Source organism: Saccostrea echinata, unplaced genomic scaffold (assembly GCF_033153115.1).
Source record: "Saccostrea echinata isolate AGI-Se365-2 ecotype Australia unplaced genomic scaffold, CSIRO_AGI_Sech_v1 ptg000034l, whole genome shotgun sequence".
NCBI classification, from domain to species: Eukaryota; Metazoa; Mollusca; class Bivalvia; order Ostreida; family Ostreidae; genus Saccostrea; species Saccostrea echinata.
In genome coordinates this window covers 5,406,345-5,430,513 of record NW_026889783.1, presented here as the reverse complement: position 1 = coordinate 5,430,513, position 24,169 = coordinate 5,406,345, and the positions used below count along the sequence as shown (strand labels likewise).

The window sequence follows — 24,169 nt, the reverse complement described above, 5'->3', positions numbered from 1 at the left end:
ATGATCTCATTATTAATCAGTATTCTTTTAAAGATATACACGCTATAACTTGCATCAGTTTAAAATAAAGTTGGAAATTATTTATTTTGTTTACCAAATAAAGTTACGAAAGTATTGTAAATTACACAATTGGAAATGAACGAATTATAAAGATCTCAAATTATAATTATTTATTATCCTACTAGGAAAGTAATGCCTCTATTTAAATTCATGCATCATGTGACACCGTCGCTACTTTTAGATTGATAAACAAAAATGGCGTCAAGAAAATGAGGTAGGCCATTCGGTATACAAAATAACTTTTGACATGGATGGCATACGTTTTATGCTTAAAGATACTTATCTTTGAAAACAACCAGTATTAACCATCTACTCTGTAATGACAGATATTAACTTTTATTCAAAATCGTAGTCAAAATACAACGTACCTCGTTGTCTATGATTTCCCACGGACATGCGTGTCTATATATACTGTTTATGCACTTCCTTCATCAATATTCATGAATAGGCTGAATTCTTAATTGCAGATCTTGCTGAATTGTTTTGTAATTACAATGACTTATTTAGTAAAACTTTGTAGAAAGTAATTATTTTTTATTACACATCATGTTTCTCAAATCATTCAATCATTTAGTTTCACTTAAAAAATTGCATTTATATAGCGTGTATATCTTTAATAATAAGCTATTATTATTAGCTAACAAGTGCTTTTCATCATATTGTAAATATTGCTCCAAAATTTTACATGGGAATATGTAAGGAAATCAAAATTTTACATGGGAATATATAGGGAAATGCTCAAGAAAAGCAGGGCCACAATTACTCATATTGATTTAATTGCATAAATTCAAGAAATATGAAGTAGAACAAAGTCAAACGAAAAGAAAAGTGACTAGTTTTCAGACTTCCACAAATGGCAGATTAAAAAGTTAACCTAAATGTAAGGATTATACACTGCTGCTATATTTTCTATCTGATTTTAATTTTAAGACTAAATGTAAGCAAACATATAAATGGTTGCTACTTATTTTTTTTTTGCTGATGTTGCTTTATCTACCTGTACCAAGTTATTTTCCTGGAAACTTTAAATGTCATTAAGAGAAAATACCTGACATTTGCACTGTATCTAAAAGAGGAAACATCAAGAGACAGTTATTATAATGCTATAATCCCATGTCCCAATTTTAAATGTCATTTGAGTTCAGACAGTTTTACTGTTGTTACTGGGCCATTCCTAACCTAGCCAAAGTCTATCTGATTCTATTACAAAGTCATTCATAGGTCACCACTTTATATACTAAAAATAAAGCAGGACTTTGATATCTAGAACACTCTACATTTCTCTTTTAAATGTGAATATTTACTTCCTATTGCTACATTTAGTGAATTTAACATTTCTTACCTGAGCAATCTATTAACAAGACTTATTCATGTAGATTGATGTTATAAATCTGGAATGGTTTGTGATATCACAGTTCTTTATGTTTGAAACTCAAAACAAATGGTCGCATTTTAGATTGTGAATGGACAGCAATACTGCATTTTAAGCATATACGTACAATATATCCATAGTCTACCTATGTGCCAAGTTTGACTTGATCTCCCTGCTCTGTAGCATAAGTTAGGGCCACATATGACAGACTCACTAACAGTTAGAGATATCTATAAATTCTAAAATTGTGTGGGTAGTGATCTAATGATGTAACTTACGAGAGTCCTCCTCGGAGTTTTGGCCTGGGTGCTGCTACAGGGGTGGCTTTGGGTGAGGACTTTGGTTCACTGACTGGCACTACCTCTACAGGGGGTGGTGAATCTATGATATCTACATGTGAGAAATGAACAGAAGAAGAATCGGTCACTGGGGGGGACTCTGCTTGGCCTGCCCCCTTTAATGCACTCTTTTTAGGAAGTTTTGAATTGTCCCAGTCAGAAGCAGGTGCTATCTGGAATGTTCCAGTAGGATCACTGAATTCCACTGGTTCTTCAACCTTGACCTCTGCCACCTCTGTAATAATACATGGAAACAAACATCAATATACCAGTACAAGATTATGCAAAACCATATTTTCTTACTACACATAGAGGCACATCTTCTATATATAAGACTCAAATCAATAATACATCAGATATAGTAAACCTCATTATCTTGAACTCCATGGGACTGAGAAAAAACTTTGAGATAACTGAGGATTCGAGATATCAAGGGTAAAATACTAATGGAATATGTGGTTGGGACTTCAAAATCACTTTTCCATAGTATTCTAGAGTAGATATCCAGAGCTCCAGATAAGGTGCGTATTTGTAGAAATATGCATGGAATTTTTCAAAATACACATTAAAAATTAAAACAGAGTGTACAATTACGCATTAGCAATCATAAATAAGCATTACACTAAGAAAATACTGCGTATGACGGATTCAATGATACAAGTACAATTTAACTAAGGTCAGCTCAGTGTGAATTTTTTGATTTATAAGCGTATTCGGAATAACCTAGGCTGAATTCCAGTTCGGGAGAAAGATTTGAATATTAAATACTCGTTCTTTGTCTGAAAATATCACAGATTTCCAATGTTCATATAGCATCCAAATTTTCATTCTTGATGCGTACACGTCGATATTGTCAAAACTGCGCAAAACACGCATGGTGTCTAATTTATCCTTTATCACTGTTTATGAAACATTTCTTGTGTATTTACCACTTTCTGTAGCAATAATATCATCTAAAGTCCTATGACAACCTTTATTAATTGTATAAAAATAATTGCTTCTTTGCTTTCCATATGATCCTGTGCTATAAGTAGCGCCACGCAACTTTTAATGCAAACGGGGAGTAACTCTAAAACTTTTACATGTACCTCAATCGATGCCAACAATTTATATAGCAAAACATAGTAAATAATTTTGATTTAAAAAAAAAAAACAAAAAAACAAAATGGAAAACAACGGGACTGGATATTTTGAGAGGGGCATGTATGGATGAGAATCTAAAGATTAATTTTATCTGGCCAAAGGAAGGATATTTTTTCTAGGTAACTCTTGCTACAGTCGATATTTAAGCCTTAATCTTAAATGGATTTCTGTGTGCCCGTGTTAACTTTGACTATCGTATGGTCTTTCTGGTGAAAAAAAACTGATATGTTTCTCAGTTGTAGCTAAAAGCTGACAAAATTTTTTAAAATTTCATTAACCTAATTGATAAATGCAGAAACTGTCCTTTTTTTACATTCCTCTTTTAAAACACACTTATTTTGATAACAAATTAAAAGTCACATTAGATGTCAAAAGAGCAATAGATTAACAAAATACTTTTTGATTATTATGCTGAAAAACAAAATCTGCATTGATTTGAAAATCAGGGAGTAAATACACTTTGAGGTAAAAAATTATCTGGAGCTCTGGATATCAGTTTTAAGATACCAAAGTTTAACTGATCGTTAGTGTATTTTATTTAAGTTTACCCCTTTACCTAGTTTTTAACCCTTTATCCAGTTTACCACCATACTAATGGTTATCACTCAATGGATAAATTTTTCATATTCACATTGTGTGATGTCATTTTGAACAAATACATCTTTATTTTAAACACGGAAGACTCTAAAATTTGCTCTGACCCACTGCATCTACTCAAATGTATATTGTAATACTCTTCCCATTCCAGCCACTTGCCCATTCTTTTTCAAGTTAAAGGATGGATCTTGCAAATCAGCAAAATAGCACCATTATATAAGCATGTTCAAACTCCCATTGTACGACAGAGTTTTTAGCAAGGATTCAATTTTTTGGTTTTATTAGCTAAGAGTATTGAGGTCACTAAAATCTAATCTCATTAACAATTCATTTACCATTTAGAGGCAAGTGTTATCCTGGTTATTTTTCTTGACATAATAAATTAGCTAAAATTACCTCTTACTAAAATATCTAATGAATTTTATGGACAAATAGCCAGATTTGCTTCAATCGCTAAAAATTCCACTTTCTGTAATATCTCTTATTTTCATGGAGTCAAGTTTTCGTTGTTGTGGGAAAAATAATGGTACATGAGGATTTGATTTTGTGGTTGAAGAAATGTAGCGTTGTTTTGATTACAATTTTAACACTTCATGGAAGACATGAATTCATGGGTCTGTACATACCACGAAAACAAAAATTAACCCGTGTGAAAATATGTGATTTCACAATATAGCATCTTCTTCACTGCTAGTCATTACCTTGCTGCTCTGGAGCAGGTTGGGGAGGTGGATCCATAGGCTTCTCCTCCTGTGGGGGTGGCGGTGACTCTGTGGTGGACACACCAGAATCAGGTGTGGTCGTGCCCTGTAGATGTGGAAATACCATAGGTCTAACCTGAGCTGTGGTCAACACTGCAAAGAATTGGTACAATACAATCAACAGCATCAAAATAGGAATAGTCACTAGTCTTCTGTACAACTACTACAACAAATAGGTACAATACACAACACAGCATCAAAATAGGAATAGTCACTAGTCTTCTGTACAACTACTACAACAAATAGGTACAATACACTATACAGCATCAAAATAGGAATAGTCACTAGTCTTCTGTACAACTACTACAACAAATAGGTACAATACATTACACAACATCAAAATTGGAATAGTCACTAGTCTTCAGTGTACAACTACTATAACGAATAGGTACGATACACTACACAGCATCAAAATAGGAATAGTCACTAGTCTTCTGTATAACTACTACAACAAATAGGTACAATACACTACACAGCATCAACATGATCAAAATAAGAATAGTCACTAGTCTTCTGTACAACTACTACAATGAATAGTTAACAATACACTACACAGCATCAAAATAGGAATAGTCACTAGTCTTCTGTACAACTACCACAACAAATAGGTACAATACACTACACAGCATCAACATGATCAAAATAGGAATAGTCACTAGTCTTCTGTACAACAACTACAATGAATAGGTAACAATACACTACATAGCATCAAAATAGGAATAGTCTTAAGTACAAAATAGAAAAATGCATATCAATTCAAAAATTTGAAATGAACAATTTTGAAAACTTATGGTCACCATGGATTAATATTTTTGAGCTATAAACATTTATTAAAGCACCAACAATAATTATTTTTTCAAATGGAATACTTGTTAATAATTTTCTTTTACTTAATTCTTGTTTAAAGTCAGAAGGGGAAGTGTGAATGTGTGAGAGAATGTGAGAAAAAGTTTCAGTATGTTACTTGATATATCTTTTTTTTCTAATTAAAAAAAAGAAAAAAGAAAAAAAAAGGAATAGTCACTAGTCTTCTGTATAACTACTATAACGAATAGGTACGATACACTACACAGCATCAAAATAGGAATAGTCACTAGTCTTCTGTATGACATGACAGAGTTTGGGTGTAGGTTTAAAATTCCCCTTTAAAAGAACTAAATACATATGCAGTAGTGTTTGTATTCTGTATGTTACAGTAGTGTTTGTATTCTGCATGTTACAGTAGATTTGATATCTGGTGCAGTAGTGTTTGTATTCTGTATGTTACAGTAGTGTTTGTATTCTGTATGTTACAGTAGATTTGATACCTGGTGCAGTAGTGTTTGTATTCTGTATGTGCAGTACTGTTTGAATTCTGTATGTTACAGTAGATTTGATATCTGGTGCAGTAGTCTTTGTATTCTGTATGTTACAGTAGTGTTTGTATTCTGCATGTTACAGTAGATTTGATATCTGGTGCAGTAGTGTTTGTATTCTGTATGTTACAGTAGTGTTTGTATTCTGTATGTTACAGTAGATTTGATATCTGGTGCAGTAGTGTTTGTATTCTGTATGCTACAGTAGTGTTTGTATTCTGTATGTTACAGTAGATTTGATATCTGGTGCAGTAGTGTTTGTATTCTGTATGTTACAGTAGTGTTTGTATTCTGTACGTCACAGTAGATTTGATACCTGGTGCAGTAGTGTTTGTATTCTGTATGTTACAGTGGTGTTTGTATTCTGTATGTTACAGTACATTTGATACCTGGTGCAGTAGTGTTTGCTGAACAGGAAGTAATCTCTGCTTGGGTTGTTATTGTGACAGGTGTAGTTTCCATGGATACACTGTCTACTGTGGCAGTTCCATTACACTCGGATGTTGACACATCCGATGAACTAACTTCTGTCACAGCTGAAAAGATAAAAGTTTATTTTCATGTAGTCGAAAGTCATGCATGTATTTGTATTTCATTTGTACTTTTTAAGAACTATGACATATTCTACAACATAAACTAAGCTCATCCTCATCTTGCACACCTGGTGTTTATATTAAGTGTTCTTCAAATATTAGTTGAACTTGGAAGACTGATATAATAATAAGCAACATTACTGAGGCTAAAATTTAGATCAACATGCTTTAAAGACTGTTGTGCCACAAATCCACATATGTATATACACCTCTTCATAAATAATCTTCAAACATAAAAAATATGACCTTGTTTGTGAACATAAATAATGTTGATATATTCAGTTTGAGATGATGGGACAAAACACAAGCTTTGATGAAGCAATAAATATCACGTGCAGAAGTATTTATTTAATTATTAAGTTGTATCTCATACTTTGATGGATCACCCTGACAGCATTACCTTTTATTGCATTAATTAACCCATTTTTCTTTTCATGTAAAGATACAGATTATGATTAATATCAATTGTAATCGATGAGCCTTTAATTCTTAGCAATATATGTAGTAATTTTAAATGTACTTTAGCAGACACACATGGATTCCTATGCATAAAAATTCATAAGTATTTAAGCACATACATGTACTTCATGAAGTTCCTGCAAAGTAGATTGAATTTTACTTCATATAGGTATTTGCCTATTGCTGGCAAAAAACAGTACATGCTAAGTAAAGTATGATATTTACTCGTTTAATTTCTTATGCCTATTGCTTAAAATGTGCTGAACTGCAGACAATATTTAAGATTTACTCAAAAAGCAAACAAATTTACTACAGATTAAATAAAACATGAATCATGACTAAAACTGGTAGTAATACATTGTTGTCTAATGTGTAAATCAGTTAACTGAAGAAGCCACTATATGTGATAAAGAGGAGTCCGCTGTGTTTATCAGTTAACCGAAGAAGCCCCTCTATGTGATAGAGGAGTCCGCTGTGTTTATCAGTTAACTGAGGCAGCTTCTCCACAAGATAAAGAGGAATCATTTGTATCTATCAGATAACAGAGGCAGCCCCTCTAAGTGATAAGGAGGAGTTTGTTGTGTTTATCAGATAACAAAGGCAGCCCCTCTATGTGATAAAGAGGAGTCTGTTGTGTTTAACAGATAACAAAGGCAGCCCTCTAAGTGATAAAGAGGAAGTTTGTTGTGTTTATCAGGTAACAAAGGCAGTCCCTCTATGTGATAAAGAGGAGTCTGTTGTGTTCATCAGGTAACTGAGGCAGCCCTTCTATGTGATAAAAAGGAGTCTGTTGTGTTTATCAGGTAACAAAGGCAGCCCTCTAAGTGATAAAGAGGAAGTTTGTTGTGTTTATCAGGTAACTGAGGCAGCCCCTCTATGTGATAAAGTGGAGTCTGAAGTGTTTATCAGGTAACAAAGGCAGCCCTCTAAGTGATAAAGAGGAAGTTTGTTGTGTTTATCAGGTAACTGAGGCAGCCCCTCTATATGATAAAGAGGAGTCTGTTGTGTTTATCAGGTAACAAAGGCAGCCCTCTAAGTGATAAAGAGGAAGTTTGTTGTGTTTATCAGGTAACTGAGGCAGCCCCTCTATGTGATAAAGAGGAGTCTGTTGTGTTTATCAGGTAACAAAGGCAGCCCTCTAAGTGATAAAGAGGAAGTTTGTTGTGTTTATCAGGTAACTGAGGCAGCCCCTCTATATGATAAAGTGGAGTCTGTTGTGTTTATCAGGTAATTGAGGCAGCCCCTCTATGTGATAAAGAAAAGTTTGTTGTGTTTATCAGTGAACTGAGGCAGCCCCTTTATAAGATAAAGAGGAGTTTGTTGTGTTGATCAGTGAACTGAGCCAGTCCCTCAATGTGATAAATAGGAGTCTGTTGAGTTTATCAGGTAACTAAGGCAGCCCTCTAAGTGATAAAGAGGAAGTTTGTTGTGTTTATCAGGTAACAAAGGCAGCCCCTCTATGTGATAAAGAGGAGTCTGTTGTGTTTATCAGTGAACTGAGGCAGCCCCTCTATGTTTCAAGAGGAAGTTTGTTGTGTTTATCAGATAACAGAGGCAGTCCCTCTATGTGATAAAGAGGAGTCTGTGGTGATTATCAGGTAACTGGGGCAGCCCCTTTATGTGATAAAGAGGAGTCTGTTGTGTTTATCAGGTAACAAAGGCAGCCCTCTAAGTGATAAAGAGGAAGTTTGTTGTGTTTATCAGGTAACTGAGGCAGCCCCTCTATGTGATAAAGAGGAAGTTTGTTGTATTTATCAGATAACAGAGGCAGTCCCTCTATGTGATTAAGAGGAGTTTGTTGTGTTTATCAGGTAACTGAAGCAGATCCTCTATATGATAAAGTGGAGTCTGTTGTGTTTATCAGGTAACTGAGGCAGCCCCTCTATGTGATAAAGAGGAGTTTGTTGTGTTTATCAGTGAACTGAGGCAGCCCCTCTATGAGATAAAGAGGAGTTTGTTGATCAGTGAACTGAGGCAGTCCCTCTATGTGATAAAGAGGAGTCTGTTGAGTTTATCAGGTAACTAAGGCAGCCCTCTAAGTGATAAAGAGGAAGTTTGTTGTGTTTATCAGGTAACTGAGGCAGCCCCTCTATGTGATAAAGAGGAGTTTGTTGTGTTTATCAGTGAACTGAGGCAGCCCCTCTATGTGATAAAGAGGAAGTTTGTTGTGTTTATCAGATAACAGAGGCAGTCCCTCTATGTGATAAATAGGAGTCTGTTGTGATTATCAGGTAACTGGGGCAGCCCCTCTATGTGATAATTAAAGAGGAGTTTGTTGTGTTTATCAGGTAACTGAGGCTGATCCTCTATATGATAAAATGGAGTCTGTTGAATGTATAGAAAGTATTCTCTGCTAGGGCTGTTATGGTTACAGGTGTAGTAGCCCCTATTTGCGATAGAAAGTACATGTAGTCTGTTGTTTTTCATGAAGCTGAGGTGGTCCCTGAAGTTGTAAAGAAAAGTACTTATTGTTTAGCATGTATCTAAAACCAACAAGTTATAGAGTAGTCTATTTACAAGACACACTTTGAGTTGGGGACAATATTACACAAGTTAAGAGCCCTGTTATCTATTCTCATAAACAATGCTGATAAAACACAAGATTCTACTTCAACACTCTTCAAAATTGACGAAGTCACTAGTATGATATTACTTTTCAAAGACTTTCTTTATCTGGAGATGAAGTCTAACAGTAAAATATTGTTAAGATTTGGTGGGACCTATCAGTATTAGGTTATACAATAAAAAAAGAAAATTGTCATAGGAAAATGATGATATATTACTTTATACAGTTGATCTTCATTATCTCAAACACTGATATCTCAAATACCAGGGCTATGTGGAAGTGGTCCGGAGGTCCAAACCAGTTCTTCTCACTGTTTTTATTTAACCTTAGGTTGGATATTAGTTTGAGATAATAAGGTTTGACTGTAGATTCAGACTTAAATTTTACTTAACTCTCAAGAGCTATACATGTATATCTAAACACCTCCATAGATTAATTCTTATTTAAATTACCACATTAAAAAAATTTTTTTAAAAAAAGCTCTCCTTTCTAAATGAATATTTCATTTAAAAAATATGCACAACACCTCATACAATATATTTAGGAAAGAGAATGTCAGATGTGATCATGGTACTGGATGATGATTGGCAGAATTGCATAATAATTTAAAATTGTCAAAGCTTTATAAAAGATATATCAATTTACCCTGACTTTCTATTATAATAACAATACCCACAGTTAACTTATCAATCTGTAAATCAGGATGAATTTTCAGTATGTACCTCCATATATTGTACCAGTATATAATGAATACTTGATTACTGTATGTTAAGTCACCGAGAGCACTTTCCATGCAACAACACTTGTACACATTTACACCACTGATCTTATCTCCATAATAATGTAGTATGAAAAACAGCTAGGAGGAATTCCATCTGCATTTATAAGACTGCAACTTAATCCACACACATAATGCTTCCATGCAATCTACAGAAATTTTTCATCAATTCCTGCATAAGAGAAGAGATTAGGAATTGTAGACTTACAAGGGATAAATGATTCCGGAGACGATCATCGAGAATCACACGTCTGTTCCTAGCTCTATTGATCTATACATGATTCCTACAGTGTCAACCTCTCACAGAATGTACAGCAAGGCCCACGCCCTAACGATCACAAACCCTTATACCTGGAGTTCTCTAGATGTAGAACTAGACAGTCACAAATATATATATCCACAAATACATATATATCCACATCAAATAGAAATTCACCTAGGCTTCTTGATGAACTGTGAGAGAAATGGCGGAATCAGAGAGAGAGAGAGAACACACCTAGTTGTTGGGCTGTCGTTGATGTGACACGAGTCCAGGTATTCTGTCCCCACATCACATGACTACTTTACGCAGCATCCAATTCAGCATTCACAGGGATTCTTTATGACACATTACTGCTCTATAGATTCCAATACATCTGCAGATAAACCCTCGACTCCCAGTGATGCAGCAGAACAGTCATAACAATGTCTTGGTACACACATTGCAGCAATTTATTCACACCTCTAAAGTTATACCAAGTCATAATGGAAGGGAGAGACACATTAGAACTAGAAATCTGAAGACCCAGTGTGAGGATCAACAAAGCTGGACCAAGAATACAGAAAATTAACAAACCCAAGGTATTTAAGAATTCTGTAAGCAAGCTATTATATATTGACATGATTGAGCTGTTCCATTTTGTCAGATATGGCTTCATGTAATATTTACATGAATATACTATAAGACAGATGTAAATATAACTACATATTGTAATTATATCTTTGGTAAATGAAATTGCTTAATATTCTTTATTTAGAATTTAAAGATGATATGAGTCTAAAAACCTAACACTATATGATAAATGTTAGCTGCAACTAGAGCAAATAAAGACAAACAAGACAAAAAGATAAACATCTACAATATTATATTTATTGATCAGAATGCTTGATCTAGTATAAGTCACAGTTTTAGGAGAGACAAACAATTAAAGGTAGCTATTGTTAGGAGATTGTATTGAAAATACTAAACAATACTGTCAAATCACGTATTTTCATTCTGAGAAATTTTTTGTGGTTTGAGGAAAAAATATTGGTTCATTGGGATTTGATTTCAAGGTTTGTTATACATCAGATAAGTTTAAATTTTTACGTTTCATGGAGGACATGAATTCATGGGTCTCTTTATACCTTGAAAACAACAAAAATAAAAATATAGTCTTGGGCAATCTGACAATTAATGAATTGGAGATACAATTCAATCATTTAATCAAAAATTATAGAAATTTACTTATGAGAAAATAAATTTATATTTACTATGATTTTACCCTAAATTACACAAAATTTTAAAAATGTGTTGTGTATTCCATGAAACTTATAATAACATAACTGTGTATTAACTACAGTCAGTATCTTCTGCTGGCCAAATTTCAGAAACTTATTTTTAATTTGGGTATTGTCATCCCTCATTATTGATTACTGAAACCAATATAATATTTACATTGATATTGAGTTTAAAATATTTAAAGTAAATATTAAAGTAAATATTTTGAATAGAAATGATTTAAAACTGTAAGAACAATGAACCTTGGTAGCATTGTTTATCCCGTATTTGCTATTATAATAGACAGATGTGTCATATATAAAGTCTGTTTGAATGCAAGTTCATTATCTTGTTAGTACAACAACAAGAGTCTAATGCTTAAATTAATTTGGATTTTCGTGGTAAGGATAGATTTGTTGTTTCTGACTTTTGTTAATGTTTTATACATCTGGGATGGACTATCTTCGTCAGCCATTTTTGTTTGATTTTTTCGTTAGGTTGAGGTAAAAAAGGGAAGATTAGTTTGAACAAAGAAAAATTACCAACATTGGCAATTTTTAATTACAAAAATAACTAATTAATTATTCACATCATTTCATTTATGATGACCACTAATCAGAAGTTGGCTACAATTTTTACATCACTATAAATACCCCCCCCCCCCCAAAAATTGTGATTTAACAGTACAAAATGCCACTTCAATCAAAGTTCTCAAGGTCAATCAATATTCATATTGACCAAGGGAAATATCACTGTTTAATTATCCAATTCTCATATATCACTGGAGGGTGAGTTTATTCATTCTGTCATTCTAATTAAGGAATACATTCTGTATACAATGTTATATTTTTATAAGAATGTCTAATAGAATGACTCGAAGCAAAAGGAAATTATTCTGAATTACTGCAGCAAGAGCTTAATAAGATTTCCACAAACTATGTCTGCTTTTCGTAACCCAAATGAAATGCCTTTGGTCCGTACCATCACATCTGTCAGAACATTCCAAAACACGTATGACTGTATATAACATATAACTGTAATCCTGCTTGAAATAACCCTACAATCAAAAGCTGGGACACACTGAATGGTTGTTAAGAAGAAGTCCAAATTTAATACAACCCCAAAAACCTTCCAACTGACTTCTACTATATACCCCAGATACAGATGTAAATGATTACAATATTAAAACACAGTTACGGTATATCATACACAGTTATAATGAAATCTTTTTATTAAGAAGTCATATAAATATATAACGAAATTAATAAAGGAAATATAACAATTACGATTTTGATGTTTTCTGAATTGAACTATGTTTCCAGTATTAACAAATAGAAAGACTTACATCACTATACAAATCCTGCCTAGATTTTAACGGAGTTTCTGACTTAGTGTGTCAAACAAGACATATAGAAGGACCAAATAAAACATTCAGACAACAGGATGTTACTACTATCATAACAGATTATCCAGATTTAAAAAAAAAACGTACAAAGGATGTCTACAATATGTGTACTAAGTAACGGTACATGACTACTATCAACATTAGATACTGTACACCGATAACTATCCCATTCAAGTGTCTTCTTCATTTACATGATCCTTCACAGTTTTTATCACACCATTTTAAGTTTAAGTCAGGAAAAGTCACAATACAAATAAAATATTCTTATGTAAATGGATACCATTTTTTCCTTATAGTGGACAGTACATATGTATTTCATACAAAATGCTTATAATTTCCTGTGATTTCACAACTGTGAACAAGACAACCATAAAAACTGTGACCAGCTCTCAGGTTTAAATGGTGTTATATAGAAAATATTACATACTTAAATCCATATCATATGTCATAACAGCCCAAAAGGCCCTATATCAGCACTAGTGCTGATATAGGACCTGAGGGCTGATATGACATATGATATGGATTTTGGTATGTAATAGGAATTTTGCAAGTCGGTCTGATACATGATATGGGTTTTCAGACTGGTAGTTGATATGAGGTATTGTGATGTCAATCATATCACACAGTGCAGAATTGGTGTATTAACTACTAAGTATATAATAAAGAGAGGTTCGTACCCTCAGTACTTGCAATGATAGACTCTAGAGGAGGCATCCATTATCTACCCTCTGTATAGACATGGTTAAACTGGTAGTGACTGTTACCTACCCCCTGAATAGATTTGGTTAGATTCAGATGGTACACACCCTCTGTATGGATTTGGTAAGATTTGGATGTGACATACACCCTGTTTAGACTTGGTTAGATTTGGATGTGACATACCCTCTGTATAGACTTGGTTAGATATGGATGGTACCTACACTTGGTTAGATATGGATGGTACCTACCTCCCATATAGACTTGGTTAGATATGGATGGTACCTACCCTCCGTATAGACTTGGTTAGATATGGATGGTACCTACCCCCTGTATAGACTTGGTTGGATTTGGATGGTACCTACCCTCTGTATAGACTTGGTTAGATATGAACGGTACCTACCTCCCATATAGACTTGGTTAGATATGAATGGTACCTACCCCCTGTATAGACTTGGTTAGATTTGGATGGTACCTACACTCCATATAGACTTGGTTAGATATGGATGGTACCTACCCCCTGTATAGACTTGGTTGGATTTGGATGGTACCTACCCTCTGTATAGACTTGGTTAGATATGAACGGTACCTACCTCCCATATAGACTTGGTTAAATATGAATGGTACCTACTCCCTGTATAGACTCGGTTAGATATGGATGGTGCCTACCCTCTGTATAGACTTGGTTAGATTTGGATGTGACATACCCTCTGTATAGACTTGGTTAGATTTGGATGTGACATACCCTCCGTATAGACTTGGTTAGATATGGATGGTACCTACCCCCCATATAGACTTGGTTAGATATGGATGGTAGCTACCCTCTGTATAGACTTGGTTAGATTTAGATGGTACCTAACCCCTGTATAGACTTGGATAGATATGGATGGTACCTACCCCCAGTATAGACTTGGTTAGATATGGATGGTACCTACCCCCAGTATAGACTTGGTTAGATTTAGATGGTACTACCCTCTGTTTGGCCTTGGTAACAGGTTAGATTTGGATGGTATGTACCCTCTGTGTTGACATGCTTAGATTTGGATGGTACCTACCCTCTGAATGGACTTTGTTAGATAAGGATGGTACCTACCATCTGTGTTGAGTCTGTGGACATGGTTTGACTAGGATGGTACCTAACCTCTGTGTTGAAGTGGTTAGATTCGGATGTGACCTACCCTCTGTATTTCTGTGGTTAGATTAAATGGTACCTACCCTCTGTGTTGATGTGGTTAGATTCAGATGTGACCTACCCTCTGTATTGGTGTGGCTAGATTAAATGGTACAGGTCTATGCTCCGTATTGAAGTGGTTAGATTCGGATGTGACCTACCCTCTGCATTGGTGTGGTTAGATTAAATGGTACCTACCCTCTGTATTGATGTGGTTAGATACGGATGTGACTTACCCTCTGTATTGGTGTGGTTAGATTCGGATGTGACCTACCCTCTGTATTGGTGTGGTTAGATTTGGAAGTGACCTACCCTCTGTATTGGTGTGGTTAGATTCGGATGTGACCTACCCTCTGTATTTATGTGGTTAGATTAAATGGTACCTACCCTCTGTGTTGATGTGGTTAGATTCGGATGTGACCTCCACTTGCAGACTCTGGGCATTATCAGCAGTCTTGGGTTCGCCTGATGTCGGCTTTGATGTTGAAACTGCATCAACATCTTTCAACACACCTTTGCGTATTAATTCTTCTCGTGTTGATCTTATTGAAATTTTTCTTTCTATTTCTACAAAGAATAGAAATTGGAAAAATACAATATACACTCTAATATAGAAGTACTGAATTTTACAGAAATTTCTTCCTATTTATATGTACACCTCAAAACACAAAAATGAGAAATTGTTTATTTGTAATTACATGTATATGATATACTGTCCTAACACAGGAGGAAAGTTTACACTAAAATTAACAGGAAGAAACTCAAATGGATTATTGTACTGGGGATACATGAAAACTATATCTTGCATTAAACTCATGTGAATCATAATTGATTTTAAGTATCAATTGTTGATGAGCAAAAACATTAACTGTACACTGTACATCAATGTACATATGTGACAACTACCTGACAAATCTTTACATTTATCTGTCCAAACTAAAATGTTACCCTAAATAATGTTATCAACAAATAAATACAATCAAACTCCTGTCGTTCAAAAATTCACTATTCTACACACAAGGAAAAACCTCAAATAGATCAGCTGGTGGTTTGTGAAAAATTTCGATCAACCAATATACAATACACTGTAGATTGATTTATAAATCAGCTTCAGGCATTGTTTGTTATGATTCAGTATTATCTTACCTTTCGCTGTTCTCTCTATCTTTTCACTCTTTTTCTTCCTTTTCCATTTCCAGGGTTTGAATATTTTCCCTATGGAGGAGAACTTGCTTTTCCTCTCTGGGGGAGGTGTATGCTGCGTTGTGGTACTCAGTGTGGCTGATTTCATTTCGCCATTCTTTTTCTTGTCTGTGAAAAATCAAACACAAATCAATACGAGTTTGTCATAACTTCCCTGCTGAAGTAATTCTTGTATTGTCCCAGTTCGTAATTGAAAATCAATACTGCATGGGGAAATGACCAGCAAACGTAAATAATATGTACCAGGAAAATGAAAACATGAAGTCAGTCACTTGACAGTGTGTTATGTATCACTATAAATACAATGGTCCCTTTCTCTGGCACTTCATTCACAAAACCCTAGTCCTAGACTGTCAGTATCTAGTTCTTCTGATGAATGGTTAGAACAACTGGTCAAATATGTGGGTCGTGGGCAGTGTTCAACCACAAAAGTCTGAGTCACATTGCCATTGGATTCTCAGAACATCAACACAGCGCAAACACATTCCACAATTTAATAATCCCACTGTAAACAAGTGAAAGCATCAATACATAAACCTGAAAATCACTGAATACTTCAATAGGAAACAATTATAGACTTTATTGCTCTTGATCAATCCTGACCAATAGCAATTAAAATCAACCCTAAGAGGTACCACAATGGTTTAATTACAAGCATTCAACTTCCTTCATTACTAATGGATGACAATATGATGTGAACAGAAGAAATTAAACTAAAAGAAGACAACTCCATATAAAAAAAAATATCAATATTTCAGTTGTCCATGAAGAATCTGCTATCCTTCAACTATAATACCTGAGTCTTCAACTCTACCCTAGTGAATGTTTGAAAGAGTATGACAATTCCTTGATGCAGACAACCTGATGATCACAGAAATGATTCTAAATGTTCAATGTATCTTGAACATTCATACATGTACACACAAACACATATGCACACATATACATACACACACACATGTACACACATACACCTATTACAGGGCCTAAAATAAAAAAAATGTTTGCAGTTGCCTACCCACCCACTAAAAATGTTGCCAACCCAAAAAAATTTTTTCAGCCATTTTGAGATAATCTTTTTTTTTTTTTTTACTTTAGTAACCCTATGAAAATCCCTTTGACTTGTTATCCAATAAAAACCTGAAAACTAAAATCTCTTTTTACATACCTACCTACCCACTCTAAAAATTATGGGTCGGCAACTGCAAACAAGGAATTTTTTAAGCTTGACCTAGGTATTAGGGTAATCTTCAAAACAAACTGCTGGTTTAAGGGATACTTTATGTTGTGTATAAATTACTAATTACACCAAACCTAATTACCTAGCACTTTCTTATAACCTACTTTGTTGTACATCATTGACACAGTGACAAATAACCAATCCTGACCTATTTATATTGTCAAATTACTCATCTCCATGCAGGTACTTCTTATTCCTAATGCTGAGTATGATATACTGATGTACTAAACCTGTACTCTGGTATTACAGTCTTGTCCATGCTTGTTAACTGAATGAATTTAATTTTTATCTTAAATTAATTTTTACTGTGCATTGTAGAAGAGATGACAGGTTGTATTGGTTTTTATTTGTAATCAAGACTTCACCTTCCTTGTCTTAGTGACTTCTCCTCTTCTGTAGAACTTTCCTGACAGAAGGAGGACAGATCAATATGACATTGTTTTCCTGTTATTTTTTCCAATATTTGTCTGCCTGATTAGAAGGCTTATACACAGGTAATGTCTGTCCTATGTATTAATTTAGTGAGATAATACATTTACTGGAATCTCAAATTTAACCTCTGACACAGGTTCTACCATGACTGTGGGTTATAATAGTCACCCTCTATGAGGAATAGTCCATTGTATTTGTGTGGATCTTTGTTATTTTATTGTATCAATGTTATTATATGATTACTGGTGTATGTACAGTAGTATGCAGACTCAGTAAAATCCATATTTACTAACAGTGTGACAATGTGTTTACATATTTACCCATGTTGGCTGAACTGAAAAGCTTTACAACAAATCCCACTTCTGACTGCCTCACACATATTCATTAAAATGGTGTAACAGGAAAGGAGAAATTACATGGATGGACTGGGAATCAAGCCTGGGACCCCTGCATCACTAGTCAGGTGCTCTAACAACTGAGCCACCAATGTTGATATCCACGGCCCAAACCATTACATTCCTCCCTCCTTAAATTGTCTTCGCCCCCGAAGACACAACCCAAGTTCTTTTTGCCCCCTAGCAAGACTTTCACCTGCAAGTCCAGGGGTGGTCAACTGCACCAGATGGTGTAAAAGGAAAGGAGAAAAAAAATGTATGGCTGGTCAGGCTTGACCAAGAATTAAACCGGGGACCCCTTCTTCTCTAGTCAGGTGTTCTACCAACTGAGCTACAGAGGGTGATATCCATGACCCAAATCATTACTAACTTGAGCATTTCAAGCTTCGAGTTTAGAAAGTGTCTTTTTTATGACACCATTACCAATACTACAATGAGATAAAAGGAATTTAATTTGTAATATCATATGTATACTATTGCTTTCACATGGTATTGATAGGCAAAGAAATTTTAAAATTAAGTATAGACACTATGATCAAAGAATTAAATTATCTCCCTCGTCTTGTACATGTACTCACTAATTACTAAAAGCCCCAGTAAAGCAAGTAGGAAGTGTACAGCATAATTTACTATTATTTTAATCATTACAAAACATTGCAGAATTTTCCTTTATTAAACCATAAAAGGCCTGCAGACAGTGCACTAGTCCAGCTGGACTTTAATGCCAACAAAAGTAAGTGTCAAACCTTGATGCATCCTTTTATTCTAAAGTCACTTTTTTCTTTCTTTGTGTCCCTTTTTTTTTTATTTTCCTACTGACACTATCATGCCAATTGTTGATTTTGATAAAATATATTATAGAAACATTTTTGAATACCACTTGATACAAGATTTTATTGCAATCTTTCAAGAAATATAAAAAAGAAGTTATTTACATTGTATACAATTAACCAAGTATATAAGATATATTGGATGATTTTATGTTTAGCTAACAGCAATGCTCACAAACTAAATTTTACACTAAGAGCACACTGGTTATTAAATATGGTTCATGAATACCTTCTAGATCGCAGGAGTTATCAAAAAGAAAGCTTACAATGGACTCTGGGTCCTTAATGATCTACATAAAACAGGTGACAACTACCTTGCAAACATGTTTGTTAAACATTAGGTATTCACTAACTTAATATCTTTGGCATCCTAGCATTGTCTACCAACAGGATGACAGAATCCATCACTATATACCAGATATAAGGTTATTCACATGACTGACAGATCAGGCTCCTCTATATTTTTGACATATTTAAGTGATTCCTGAACTCTGATAAAAATGTACTTCCTTTCCAATTTGTGTCACTTTACAACACTTCAATATAGTGTAGTACAAACATGCCTGAGTCAAGAAAAAACCAAATCATCTTTAAACTCCACTTGACTCTCAGGCAATTTAATTGAAGACATTAGGTTCTCAGAGAAAATGCACGATAAATGCCTTAAAAACTCTCTGATAACATACAGTAGTTATTACAGTGACATGGTTGTGTTTTATAAGTATGCATATCCTAAAACAGGGTCATTCACCTCTCTGTTTTAATTAGCACTGCCCTAATGAATGAACACATACAAAATACCGGGTAACTGCATCTCTTCCTTAAAGAAATTAACCCAAGTTTGAAAGTTAAAACTACCTCTTACCAAAATAAAAAGGGACGGTACTGAAATTCATTTCCATTTAAGGACAGATGATACAAACAAACTTTTCTCATAAAAATTGAAAATAACAACTTGAGTCATGTTTTAATGAGTAAAATGAACAAGTTTCACCACGTAGTTTTTCATTTTTCATTCAAAGTTTCACAACAATGGGATTTGAAGTGAAAAATATTTGTATAGATTAATAAGGATGGTTGCAGAAAGGTAGAATTTTGAACATCATAGAAGGTTAACAATTTCTTAATATTTTAGAAATTTATTATTTGCATCATTTGCAACAAAAATAAACCCAGAAATATATAATACCAATCCAGGCATTCATTTTTTGGTTTGTATCATCTGTCCTTAAATGAGCTAAGTCTAAAACTCACAATTTCATTACTTACTACTAATCTAGAAAAAGTGATGGGGGAAAGATTAAATAGTTTTAACTGCTTCATTTGTTGTCCAGAATGAGCAATTATAATAAAGAAACGCCCATTCACTAATACTTTATCAACCTTATCCCATGCAAAATATGTGAATAATGTGTGTTTTTGCATACATGTATTAGACACATGAATATAATCTATACAAGGGGTTCCAACTACAAATGATGCCTTAATTTGTATCAAACTGTCTCCATGCAATTAAGAACTTTGAAGGTCATACACGATACCGGTAACTTGATCCTCATCATAATTCTTGTATACTTGTACAAACAATTTAATCCCAGTATAAAACAGTGTGAAGATGTGAATACATTAGCCACTGTATGTGACTGTGTATATGGCCTCGTCCAATGTAGATCACACAAAGGGCCAGTCCACTCCCAGGAAAAGATTATTTTCCACTTTACCTGAGATTGATGTACCTGTGTCTTAGTACACTATCTTTGCCATGATATAAAGTTACCTGCCTCACCTTTCGAATCATCGTTTGACAAGGTATCTATCCCACATTAACTACCCAGACATAACTGAGGTGTCATCTCTCTCTAAACTCTGTCATTGACACATGCTGGGTATAGTCCCAGCTTTATCTCAACCCTCTAATCTTCCTGTACATAAATATTTGTGTGGCCTTCGACTAAACACTCTTTGTTGACTAAAGGCATAAAGACTGTGTCCTTTCAGACATGTAACTCTTACAGTTTTTACATTACCATTTAATTCATTCATTACACAAATTGTCCACTAAAATTTAGGATTCGGTCCAACACATCATTCGTTTAAATCATAAGAAGTTATAAAAACATTTGTTGAATCTCAACACATCACAATGCTCACTGAGAAACACTGGTGGACATTTTGTCCTGGTCTACAGTTTGTAAATCTGAGTAAACAGTGACTGTCCACTGACAGCTGAAATACCTACAGGATTCAGCTATCTTACTATTTCATAGGAATTCTGATCTATTTATTCACTCCAGAAATCCAGTCAAACAGACTGCTGCTTAAACTGTGTGATTAATGAGTTAAAAAAATCTTAACAATAATATCAGAGTTGTAGGTCCTAGTCTTCAGGTCTTGGTATATCAATAATATCAGAGTTGTAGGTCCTAGTCTTCAGGTCTTGGTATATCATCAGAGTTGTAGGTCCTAGTCTTCAGGTCTTGGTATATCAACAATATCAGAGTAGTAGGTCCTAGTCTTCAGGTCTTGGTATATCATTAATATCAGTTATAGGTCCCAGTCTTCAGGTCTTGGTATATCATTAATATAAGAATTACAGGTCCTAGTCTTCAGGTCTTGGTATATCAATAATATCAGAGTTGTAGGTCCTAGTCTTCAGGTCTTGGTCTTCTCTTTTCAAATCCTGATCTGCCTTCTCACTTACAGATATCTATGTGTAAATGGTCACACATGGGATAGACCTAAATCTTTCTCTTGTACCCAGCATCCTCAAAGAATCCCATCCTAATCTATTGATACAAACTATTGGTCCACACAAAAAAAAAACCTGTAGTTGAAAGTCAATATACACCATAAATAACAATAACCATGGATCTGATGATATTTCGAGACTTTGTAAGTACATGGTATTGAAATTATAGGGAAACCAGTACAATCAAAAGAGAACCAGGGGAGTCAGGCACACAAAAGAAGGAAATCCCAGTTTTAATATCACCAAGTCATTATAACTTTATAAGCTGAAATACATCTTTGAAATGAATTAAACCCTAAGAGTGAGAACACTTGTACACAGTTTAACCAACACTTCAATGAATGAGGCAAAAAGACAAAAGTAGCTTACTATGTATATGAACTAACTGGTACTAACTCCATCTAACAGGAAATTAAAACTCAATGATTTTCATGTCTTTATGATAGATTATTTTTAGTAATTGATAATTACAGGTACACCTCTGAAATTTACAGGCATTATACACAAATACAAAAGAACTAGAAAAGGGGCATTCCAACAGATAAAATAACCTGATTTAATTAACAGTGACAATTAGTGTATATGTCTAAATATTTCAAATACTTGAGTTGTCAAATATTTCAACATACAGAACTTTTTCAGAAAATTAATTCTTAAGCACGGACTGTTTACCCTCGTACATTATCTAATATACTAAAGCAACTAGAGTACCAACTTATACGGATAAAAAAAATCCTGATATGAAATAAGGCACAGCGTACAATAGTTTTTTATGTACAGTGTACAATAATTTTCTTAAAAATATTCTTCTTAAATGTTTAGCCCTTAGAAAAAAAAAATTATTTTTCACTGAAAATGTCCATGCTTGATAATCAGAGAACTTCCTTAAATTTGAAGAATGCTCAACACATTTAGAAAACCATGTTAAGCTATGGCCTGCAGGTCTAAAACATTGTGGTAGATACATGCTGAGGACAACATGACAAATAGCCTACTGCTTGTCAGTTTAAAACTTACACAAACATTCATGAATGTACTGCAGTCTTGCCATAATCAAAAATCATACTTAAAATTCACCTTTTTAAAAAAAGTGTACCTGGTTGAATTCATTAGAATAAAGGCCACAATCAACCACGAAATTAAGGTCAACAAATAAAGATTTCTTTTTTCCAGAAAAAAAAACTGAAGAACAATTTACCTTTCTTCTTTCTTCGTAGCCTCATCATTTACAAAAGTTAAACTCCAGAAACAATGTAAATTCCAGGTAGAAAATTCAGATGGTCCTAGCCTCAGAAAGACAAATGTTCCAGATGAGTGAGAGCGGGGAAATCCAAGAGGAATCTGTAATAACTATATTCTTGTCATACGTTTCACAGCCCAGTGAGTTAGGCACAAATACCACAACCAGATAGAAAACTGATACCTCAGGCAGGCCCGTCACTCGGCCATGTGACACCTAAACTTTAAATATGTAAGATACATATTATTATTTCAACTCTGTTTACAGCCCCCTTGTTTATCTATAGCTAATACCTGCCATGTATCTAGGTCACAGAGATGGTTAATGGGGGATCAGACAAGTATGTATAATACCTGAAAACATTACACACTTTGAAATGGACACCTTATTACCTAGTCCTCATAATGAAATAGTATGGACATTAACAACCTGCAGTTTTTAAATTACAGACCGCTGGTAAGTGGTTTATGTATCTCTTAAACTTTCATTAAACAGATAAATAATTGAATTAAATATAACATGAAAATTTATTTGATAATTATACAGAAACAAGTGCAAAAAATCTTATATCTAGCATTCATTTCCTGGTGTGCAGTTTGTGCACTGAAATTAAGATGCCTGTTTGAGATTATATAAATATATATATAATTAATGCACATTCTGAAGCCATGATTTTGTTGAGATTTTGTTGACCAAAACTTAACAGAGAACAGGAAGTTAGGAGACAGGAAGATTGTACAAACACACATTACAAGGTGATCTAGAATCAGGAAGTAAGGCCCCAGGACCACAATACTCACCTGCATTAATAGTTTAGGGCATACACTTTAGATTCCTTATTACAAATTTGTACTGTACCAAGTTAAGCCAAGAGGTGAAATATCAACATACTTGAATAAACTCATACAGTTGAACTTCGGTATCTCAAACACGGATATCTTGAATACCATGGCTATGTTGTCCTAACCAGGTATTTCTTACTAGGTATTTTACCCTTGATATCTCGAAGTTTTTTCTTGGTCCCATCAAATTCAAGATAACGAGGTTTGAGTCTGTAGATACAAGTAGTACATCTACACTAAAATCAAGAGGCCCACAGGCCAAATTGCTCACCCGAGTTAACTTAGCCCTGCTGTTTACCAGAAAATTTTCAAAAGATTTTTTCTCTCTTTATGCCCATGAAAATTTTCAATCAAATATCATGGCTCCAATATAGTCCCAAGTTGTCATGACTTAACCAAACTTGAATCCAAACCACATTGGGTTC

At 34.3% G+C, this 24,169-nt stretch overlaps 1 protein-coding gene across 3 annotated transcripts in view; it reads right to left on the bottom strand.

The window, feature by feature from the left end:
* LOC133199623 (phosphatase and actin regulator 4B-like) overlaps positions 1-24,169 on the bottom strand; it is a 42,956-nt gene that overhangs the window by 8,599 nt on the left and 10,188 nt on the right. Inside the window, exons 1-7 of one of the 3 annotated variants that reach the window (XM_061335476.1) lie at positions 22,861-23,148; positions 15,960-16,124; positions 15,235-15,380; positions 14,858-14,891; positions 6,016-6,162; positions 4,212-4,364; positions 1,711-2,005 (exon numbers count right to left, since the gene is read on the bottom strand). In XM_061335476.1, coding sequence (XP_061191460.1) covers positions 1,711-2,005; positions 4,212-4,364; positions 6,016-6,162; positions 14,858-14,891; positions 15,235-15,380; positions 15,960-16,124; positions 22,861-22,888 — 968 coding nt within the window. In that variant the 5' untranslated portion in view covers positions 22,889-23,148. Of the gene's footprint in view, positions 1-1,710; positions 2,006-4,211; positions 4,365-6,015; positions 6,163-14,857; positions 14,892-15,200; positions 15,381-15,959; positions 16,125-22,860; positions 23,149-24,169 lie in introns of those variants that run through there. The other 2 variants (XM_061335475.1, XM_061335474.1) reach the window with 2 other exon arrangements.